The sequence below is a fragment of the Carcharodon carcharias genome, chromosome 35, assembly GCF_017639515.1.
Source record: "Carcharodon carcharias isolate sCarCar2 chromosome 35, sCarCar2.pri, whole genome shotgun sequence".
Taxonomy (NCBI): Eukaryota; Metazoa; Chordata; class Chondrichthyes; order Lamniformes; family Lamnidae; genus Carcharodon; species Carcharodon carcharias.
The window spans coordinates 3,729,744-3,739,832 of NC_054501.1; the positions used below are offsets into that span (position 1 = coordinate 3,729,744).

The 10,089-nt window shown below is 55.1% G+C and overlaps 1 protein-coding gene across 2 annotated transcripts in view; it reads left to right on the forward strand.

The window, feature by feature from the left end:
• fgd1 (FYVE, RhoGEF and PH domain containing 1) overlaps nt 1-10,089 on the forward strand; it is a 727,438-nt gene that overhangs the window by 712,231 nt on the left and 5,118 nt on the right. For both annotated transcript variants that reach the window (XM_041179529.1, XM_041179530.1), the window contains exons 10-16: nt 222-368; nt 483-575; nt 2,064-2,143; nt 5,104-5,134; nt 5,590-5,688; nt 6,475-6,600; nt 8,443-8,601. In XM_041179529.1, the coding sequence (XP_041035463.1) occupies nt 222-368; nt 483-575; nt 2,064-2,143; nt 5,104-5,134; nt 5,590-5,688; nt 6,475-6,600; nt 8,443-8,601 (735 nt within the window). The remainder of the gene's footprint in view (nt 1-221; nt 369-482; nt 576-2,063; nt 2,144-5,103; nt 5,135-5,589; nt 5,689-6,474; nt 6,601-8,442; nt 8,602-10,089) is intronic.

Sequence of the window (10,089 nt, forward strand, 5' to 3'; positions counted from 1 at the left end):
GGAATTTGGGATTGTGTACAGTGGGAGTGAAGGTGAAGGGGGTTGGGAATTTGGGATTGTGGACAGTGGGAGTGAAGGTGAAGGGGGTTGGGAATTTGGGATTGTGGACAGTGGGAGTGAAGGTGAAGGGGGTTGGGAATTTGGGATTGTGGACAGTGGGAGGGAATTGTGAGCCTTGCAAGGTGCCAATCTCTTAGACTCAGCACTGCCTCTGATTGTAGGAGCGGATGCACAAACTGCTCAAAGTCTACGAGCTACTTGGGGGAGAGGAGGACATAGTCAACCCCACAAACGAGCTGATCAAAGAGGGCCATATTCTGAAACTCTCGGCCAAGAATGGCACCACTCAGGATCGATACCTTATACTGGTGAGTGCGGTCTGCCCACCCAGCCTGGGCATGGCTTTCGTACACTGCCAAACTGCCCCCGTCTTCCCATTCTGGGCAATTATCTTGACCTTGTGATCTTTGACCTGCCCACAGTTCAACAACCGTTTGCTGTACTGTGTCCCAAAGCTCCGTCTGATTGGACAGAAATTCAGCGTCCGGGCGAGGATTGATGTCGATGGAATGGAGGTTGGTACTTACTCAGCGAGTTTAAATATACTCCCTCGAACATACGGGGGTCCATCACCGGGTTAGATACAGAGTAAAGCTCCCTCTGCACCGTCCCCATCAAACACTCCCAGGACAGGTACAGCACGGGGTTAGATACAGAGTAAAGCTCCCTCTACACTGTCCCCATCAAACACTCCCAGGACAGGTACAGCACGGGGTTAGATACAGAGTAAAGTTCCCTCTACACTGTCCCCATCAAACACTCCCAGGACAGGTACAGCACGGGGTTCGATACAGAGTAAAGTTCCCTCTACACTGTCCCCATCAAACACTCCCAGGACAGGTACAGCACGGGGTTCGATACAGAGTAAAGTTCCCTCTGCACCGTCCCCATCAAACACTCCCAGGACAGGTACAGCACGGGGTTAGATACAGAGTAAAGCTCATCTACACTGTCCCCATCAAACACTCCCAGGACAGGTACAGCACGGGGTTAGATACAGAGTAAAGTTCCCTCTACACTGTCCTCATCAAACACTCCCAGGACAGGTACAGCACGGGGTTAGATACAGAGTAAAGCTCCCTCTACACCGTCCCCATCAAACACTCCCAGGACAGGTACAGCACGGGGTTAGATACAGAGTAAAGCTCCCTCTACACCGTCCCCATCAAACACTCCCAGGACAGGTACAGCACGGGGTTAGATACAGAGTAAAGCTCCCTCTACACCGTCCCCATCAAACACTCCCAGGACAGGTACAGCACGGGGTTAGATACAGAGTAAAGCTCCCTCTACACCGTCCCCATCAAACACTCCCAGGACAGGTACAGCACGGGGTTAGATACAGAGTAAAGCTTCCTCTACACTGTCCCCATCAAACACTCCCAGGACAGGTACAGCACGGGGTTAGATACAGAGTAAAGCTCCCTCTACACTGTCCCCATTAAACACTCCCAGGACAGGTACAGCACGGGGTTAGATACAGAGTAACGCTCCCTCTACACCGTCCCCATCAAACACTCCCAGGACAGGTACAGCACGGGGTTAGATACAGAGTAAAGCTCCCTCTACACTGTCCCCATCAAACACTCCCAGGACAGGTACAGCACGGGGTTAGATACAGAGTAAATCTCCCTCTACATCGTCCCCATCAAACACTCCCAGGACAGGTACAGCACAGGGTTAGATACAGAGTAAAGCAACCTCTACACCGTCCCCATCAAACACTCCCAGGACAGGTACAGCACGGGTTAGATACAGAGTAAAGCTCCCTCTACACCGTCCCCATCAAACACTCCCAGGACAGGTACAGCACGGGGTTAGATACAGACCAAAGTTCCCTCTACACCGTCCACAACAAACACTCCCAGGACAGGTACAGCACGGGTTAGATACAGAGTAATGCTCCCTCTACAACGTCCCCGTCAAACACTCCCAGGACAGGTACAGCAAGGGGGTTAGTTGCTCAAATGATTATTGATTTTCTGGTCTTTCTCTCTCCACAGCTGAAGGAGACCAGCAGCCAGAACTCGTGCCGGACATTCCTCGTCTCAGGGAAGCAGCGTTCCCTGGAACTCCAGGCCAGGTACAGGGGGGCAGACCGGGGTGGGGTGGGGGGGTGGCGTGGGGTGTGTGTGAAGTGGCCAAGGGCTCTCACCAGAGCCGAGGACCCTCACTCCGGGCACCGGCGAGAGCTCGCTGGGAACCTGAAGAGGTGCCCGCTCTGGAGCGTGACCCCCTGCCATTCCATGGCATTTCCCCCTGCCCACCCTTGAGAGCGAGGGGTGAAAGCCGAGGGCTGCCCTGTCTCTGCCCTCTCACCTTCAGGCAGGAAGGATCCCATGGCCGCTGTTGGAAGGAGAGCTGTGGGCGCGGGGAGTTGGAGGGGATTCTCCCCGGCGTTCTGGGGCCTATTTTTAGCCCTCAACCCAATACCGCTTGGGGGAGAAGGGGTGGGCTGCGAAATTAAAACGGGCACCCTGCGTCCTTAATCACCTTTTTTTTTGTGGGATCTTGCTGTGCTCAAAATGGCCGCCGGCCTCCCCATCGTCCAAACACTGGGCGAATGCCCTGCCTGGTGGGGAGGCCTCCTTGGGGTTTGATCGGGCTCCAGGGGGTGGAGCACAGGTCGGTCTGTCCTCCTCCAAAGCAACAAGACGAGGCCATTCCGCCCCTCGCGTCTGTTCTATCCCTCTGTCAGGTCACTAGTGATCTGCCGCTTGGCTCTATCTTCCCGCGCTGAGGCCATTGCTGAGGATATCAATGACCCTGTGGAAACCGAATCCGCCAATCACAGACCCGGCGTCTCCCATCAAAGCTGTACCTATAACCACCTGCCAGGAGGGAGATCCAGATTCCAGCCCCTACACCCCTCCCTCTCTCCGTAACCTCCTCCAAACCCTACAACCCTCCCTATCTCCGTAACCTCCTCCAGCCCCTACACCCCCTCCCTATCTCTGTAACCTCCTCCAGCCCCTACACCCCTCCCTATCTCTGTAACCTCCTCCAGCCCCTACACCCCTCCCTCTCTCTGTAACCTCCTCCAGTCCCTACACCCCTCCCTATCTCTGTAACCTCCTCCACCCCCTACACCCCTCCCTCTCTCTGTAACCTCCTCCACCCCTACACCCCTCCCTATCTCTGTAACCTCCTCCAGCCCCTACACCCTCCCTATCTCTGTAACCTCCTCCAGCCCCTACAACACTCCCTATCTCTGTAACCTCCTCCAGCCCCTCCATCCCTCCCTATCTCTGTAACCTCCTCCAGCCCCTACAACACTCCCTATCTCTGTAACCTCCTCCAGCTCCTACACCCCTCCCTATCTCTGTAACCTCCTCCAGCCCCTACACCCCTCCCTGTCTCTGTAACCGCCTCCAGCCCCTACACCCCTCCCTATCTGTGTAACCTACTCCAGCCCCTACACCCCTCCCTATCTCTGTAACCTCCTCCAGCCCCCTACACCCCTCCCTATCTCTCTAACCTCCTCCAGCCCCTACAACCCTCCCTATCTCTGTAAACTCCTCCAGCCCCTACAACCCTCCCTATCTCTGTAACCTACTCCAGCCCCTACACTCCTCCCTATCTCTGTAACCTACTCCAGCCCCTACACCCCTCACTATCTCTGTAACCTCCTCCAGCCCCCTACACCCCTCCCTATCTCTCTAACCTCCTCCAGCCCCTACAACCCTCCCTATCTCTGTAACCTCCTCCAGCCCCTACAACCCTCCCTATCTCTGTAACCTACTACAACCCTCCGAGATCTCTGCGCTCCTCCAATTCCGGCCTCTTGAGCATCCCCCGATTCCCATCGCTCCACCTTTGGCGGCCGTGCCTTCAGCTGCCTGGGGGGGCGCCCTGAGCTCTGGAATTCCCTCCCTAAACCTCTCCACCTCCCTCTCTCTGTCTCTCTCTCTCCCTCTGTTTCTCTTTCTGTTTCTCTCTCTTTCACTTTGTCTGTCCCTCTCACTCTCTCTCTATCTCTATCTATCTCACTCTCTCTCTCCCTCTCTTTGTGCCTCTGTCTCTCTCTCTCTCTATCTCTCTCTCTCTCCTTTAAGACCCTCCTTAAAAACCGACCACTTTGACCCAGCCTGTGGTCACCTGGCCCTAACATCTCCACATGTGGCTCAGGGTCAGATTCTGTCTGATTTACGCTCCCTTGTAGCGCCCTGGGGGATCGTTTCACTGATGTGAAGGCGCTATATAAATGCAGGTTGCGTGTTTAAGCAGGCCTGTGTTTACTTGTCTGCGTCGCCACGTGTAGAGCGGCTTATTGGTCGAGATCGGGGGTCAGGCCGTTTGTCGGACCCACCCCTCCCATAGGTCAGCAGCCAATCAGCTCCGGATTCCACCCTTCACCCCCCCCCGCCACAGCACCCCACCCCCCCCCCCCCCTCACTCCTCTCCTCCAAACGCCAGACTCAATGTTGGGGTCTTGGGGGTGGGGGGGAACTATCTTAGTCTAGGGGGGCGCACGGTGGCCGGTGGGGGTGATGTGCGGGTTGGTGGAGGAAGCGGGCACGTATCCCAGCGGGCCTACAGCCCATGACAGGGAGAGCAGCGCGGGCTGTTCGACCAGGTGGGGCGGCGCACATGCATGTTCCGATCCGGAGCTGACTCGGGAGGTGGGGGGGCGGGGGGAATTGGGCCGCTGAGGTGAAAGGGTGCCCTCGATGGATTGAGTGATTGGGAAGCGAGGATAATTCCACTCCCCAGCGACCACCCCACCATCCCATGAAGCGGGAAGTGGGGTGGGGGGGGTGGGGGGGGGTGCATTTTCCAGGAGTCGGCCACTTGCCCCCTCATGACCCTGTCCCCTGGCTGACAACATGAATTTTCATTAGCCCAGGGGGTTTAGGACCACATCACTGCCGCCACCCAGCGCACCCGCTTCCCTGGAGCCTGCTAGGGGCGACCTCTGAACTTGCAGAAGGTCAGAGGTCACGACGCCAAAGTACACCCATTCTATGAACTGCTATCTATGAATGTCTGCCGGCTGCTCTCTGTCTCAGTCTAACCAGTGATTGTCCTTCTCTCCCCTAACAGAACAGAAGAAGAAAAGAAGGACTGGATCAAGGTAAATTTCCCCCATTCACACCGTCCCCATCAAACACTCCCAGGTCATGTACAGCACAGGGTTAGGTACAGAGTAAATCTCCCTCTACACCGTCCCCATCAAACACTCCCAGGACATGTACAGCACGGGGTTAGATACAGAGTAAATCTCCCTCTACACTGTCCCCATCAAACACTCCCAGGACAGGTTCAGCACGGGGTTAGATACAGAGTAAAGCTCCCTCTACACCGTCCACATCAAACACTCCCAGGACAGGTACAGCACAGGGTTAGATACAGAGTAAAGCTTCCTCTACACCGTCCCCATTAAACACTCCCAGGACAGGTACAGCACGGGGTTAGATACAGAGTAAAGCTCCCTCCTCCCTGTTTGGGTGGCTGAGGGATTTTTGGGCGGTGCTGAGCGAGGTGATTGTAACTGGAATATTGAGCTTGTTTTCTCTGCCTTGTCACTAGGCAATCCAGGTGACCATTCGGAAACACGAGGAGACCCTAGAAAGCTGTACACTGCTGAGTGGATCATTCAGGGATGACGAGACCCCCCCAGATTCACCGGTAAGTGAGAGTGTGCTGGAGGGGAAAGGGAGGAATGGCTTTGAGGGAGAGACGTTGTCCCGTGAGTTTGAGGGTTGTGGAGCGGAGTTGAATCATGTTCTCTCTTCGCATAGTGGCTGTTGGATCCTGGACGTCCACATGGGAGGTTGTCTCAGGTTTAAAGTTACATTCCGAAAGAGCACACCACCAACAGGGCGGCTCTCCCTCAGCACTGACCCTTCCACAGTGCGGCATTCCCTCAACACTGTCCCTCCGACCGTGCGACGCTCCCTCACTACTGGCCCTCCGACTGTGCAGCTCTCCCTCAGCACTGACCCTCCCACATCGCGGCGCTCCCTCAGCGCCGACCCTCCGACAGTGCGGCGCTCCCTCAGCGCCGACCCTCCGACAGTGAAGCTCTCCCTCAGCACTGACCCTCCCACATCGCGGCGCTCCCTCAGCGCTGACCCTCCGACAGTGCGGCACTCCCTCAGCACTGACCCTCCCACAGTGCGGCGCTCCCTCAGCACTGACCCTCCGACAGTGCGGCGTCCCCTCAGCACTGACCCTCCGACAGTGCGGCGTCCCCTCAGCACTGACCCTCTGACAGTGCGGCGCCCCCTCAGCACTGACCCTCCGACAGTGCGGCGCCCCCTCAGCACTGACCCTCCGACAGTGCGGCGCTCCCTCAGCACTGACCCTCCAACAGCGCTGCACGCTCCCTCACTGCCATGACTGCTGGGGACGGTGTTGACCCTGGAGGTGGTGGAACCCCTCAGTAACTGACCCTTGTCATTTTGTGTTCAGAACACGGAGCTCGGTAAGAGAGCGCCCACCCCGATCCGGGAGAAGGAGGTCACCATGTGTATGATGTGCCAGGAGCCGTTCAACTCTATCACTAAACGCCGACATCACTGCAAGGCTTGTGGCCACGTGAGTTACCCACCCGACTGTGGCCTCCATTCTCCACGCGTGTCACCCCGACTAACCGGCAGGTCCAGGTTTGAGCTTCTCCAGGGACCGGAACTGCATAGACCTGACGATATAGCTGCATCGAACCTTCCTATGCACTGTTCCAGTCTCCGTATCCCACCTGGATGGGGGAGGCCTTGGCCTAGTGGTATTGTCACTGGACTAGTCGTTCCAGAGACCCAGGGTGATGCTCTGGGGGACCCGGGTCCGAATCCCACCACAAATTTGAATTCGGCAAAAACCTGGGTTAAAAGTCTGACGATGGTGAACCGATTGTTGTTAAAAAAAAACCCCATCTGGTTCACTAATGCCCCTTTAGGGGAAGGACATCTGCCATCCCTACCCCGGTCTGGGCCTACACGTGACTCCAGACCCCCCACACATGCCCCCTGGAGAAGGGCAGTAAATGCTGGCCTCACCAGTGACGCCCACATCCCAGGAACAAATGCAACTTTTAAAAACTTGGAATACCGCGCACAGTTCCGCTCTCCGTATCCCACTTGGAATACCACGCACAGTTTCAGTCTCCGTATCCCACTTGGAATACCGTGCGCAGTTCCGGTCTCCGTATCCCACTTGGAATACCGCGCGCAGTTCCGGTCTCCGTATCCCACATGGAATACCGTGCACAGTTTCGGTCTCCGTATCCCATTTGGAATACCGTGCACAGTTTCGGTCTCCGTATCCCACTTGGAATACCATGCACAGTTCCGGTCTCCGTATCCCACTCGGAATACCGTGCACAGTTTCGGTCTCCGTATCCCACTTGGAATACCATGCACAGTTCCGCTCTCCGTATCCCATTCGGAATACCGTGCACAGTTCTGGGCTCCGTATCCCATTCGGAATACCATGCACAGTTCCGCTCACCATATCCCATTCGGAATACCGTGCACAGTTCTGGTCTCCGTATCCCATTCGGAATACCATGCATAGTTCCGCTCACCGTATCCCGCTCAGAATACCATGTACAGTTCCTGTCTCTGTATCCCACTCGGATTACTGCGCACAGTTCCACTCTCCGTATCCCACTTGGAATACCATGCACAGTTCCACTCTCTGTATCCCACTCAGAATATCGTGCACAGTTTCACTCTCCGTATCCCACTCGGAATACCGAGCACAGTTCCGGTCTCCATATCCCACTCGGAATACTGAGCACAGTTCTGGTCTCCATATCCCACTCGGAATACTGAGCACAGTTCCGGTCTCCGTATCCCACTCGGAATACCATGCACAGATCCGCTCTCCATATCCCACTCGGAATACCATGCACAGTTCCGGTCTCCGTATCCCACTCGGAATACCATGCACAGTTCCTGTCTCCGTATCCCACTCGGATTACTGCGCATAGTTCCACTCTCCGTATCCCACTCGGAATATCGTGCACAGTTCCACACTCCGTATCCCACTCGAAATACCATGCACAGTTCCACTCTCCGTATCCCACTCGGAATACCGTGCACAGTTCCGGTCTCCGTATCCCACTCGGAATACCATGCACAGTTCCTGTCTCCGTATTATGAAAAGGATATGGAGACACTGGAGAAGGTCTGAAACAGATTGACGAGGAGGATCCCAGAACGGAGAGGTGTCGATGTGTTTAAGGAGCTGGATAAACACACGAGGGGAGAGAGGAATAGAATGGCACGGGGGATAGGGGGTGATGGAGTACGGGGTGTGGGAGGAGGCTGGTGTGGGGGAAGAAACACCGGCACGGAGCAGAGGGGCCAAATGGCCTGTTTGTGGGAGGAAAGGTTTTGTGGAATTCTGTGTGAGTCCTGACTCCCTGTCTCTCTGCAGGTGGTCTGTGGGAAATGTTCAGAATTCCGGGCCCGTTTGTTATACGACAACAATCGATCCAACCGGGTGTGCCGGGATTGCTATACAGCACTGCACGGGTCACCAGTGAGTCCCGGGCACCGGACATCCTATACACAGAGGAGAAGATCAATCCTTGAGGTGAGATATACTCCCCCACTTCCATTAGTTACTGGCCAGATACAGAGTAAATCTGCCTCTACACTGTCCCCATCAAACACTCCCAGGACAGGTACAGCACGGGGTTAGGTACAGAGTAAAGCTCGCTCTACACCGTCCCCATCAAACACTCCCAGGACAGGTACAGCACGGGGTTAGATACAGAGTAAAGTTCCCTCTACACCGTCCCCACCAAACACTCCCAGGACAGGTACAGCACGGGGTTAGATACAGAGTAATGCTCCCTCAACACCGTCCCCATCAAACACTCCCAGGAGAGGTACAGCACGGGGTTAGATACAAAGTAAAGCTCCTTCTACACCGTCCCCATCAAACACTCCCAGGACAGGTACAGCACAGGGTTAGATACAGAGTAAAGAACCCTCTACACTGTCCCCATCAAACACTCCCAGGACAGGTACAGCACGGGGTTAGATACAGAGTAAAGCTCCCTCTACACTGTCCCCAACAAACACTCCCAGGACAGGTACAGCACGGGGGTTAGATACAGAGTAAAGTTCCCTCTAACCTGTCCCCATCAAACATTCCCAGGACAGGTACAGCACGGGGTTAGGTACAGAGTAAAGCTCCCTCTACACCGTCCCCATCAAACACTCCCAGGACAGGTAGAGCATGGGGTTAGATACAGAGTAAATCTCCCTCTCCACTGTCCCCATCAAAGACTCCCAGGACAGGTACAGCATGGGGTTAGATACAGAGTAAAGCTCTCTCTACACCATACACATCAAACATTCCCAGGACAGGTACAGCACGGGGTTAGATACAGAGTAAATATCTCTCTACATTGTCCCCATCAAACACTCCCAGGACAGGTACAGCACGGGGTTAGATACAGAGTAAACCTCCCTCTACACTGTCCCCATCAAACACTCCCAGGACAGGTACAGCATGGGATTAGATACAGAGTAAAGCTCCCTCTACACGGACCCCATCAAACACTCCCAGGACTGGTACAGCACGGGGTTAGATACAGAGTAAAGCTCGCTCTACACCGTCCCCATCAAACACTCCCAGGACAGGTACAGCATGGGGTTAGATACAGAGTAAAGCTCTCACTACACCGTCCCCATCAAACACTCCCAGGACAGGTACAGCACGGGGTTAGATACAGAGTAAAGCTCTCACTACACTGCCTCCATTCTGCATATTAATAAACTCATATCTAGTCACTGGACAGTTTGAAATATCTTTGTAAAGGATGAACCCAGATCAGAGAGGTTATAACTATCGGGAAAGATTGAACCGGCCGGGGCTCTTTACTCTGGGAAAGAGGAGGCTGAGGGGGTGTCCTGATCCAGCTCTTTAAAATGATGTAGGGGGTTTCGATAGGGTCGGCATAGAGAATACGTTTCGACTTGTGGGGGATGGGGGGAGAGACCAGAACTGGGGGAGGGGGGGGTGGGGGGCATCAATATAAGACAGTCCCTAATAAATCCGATCGGGGGAGCG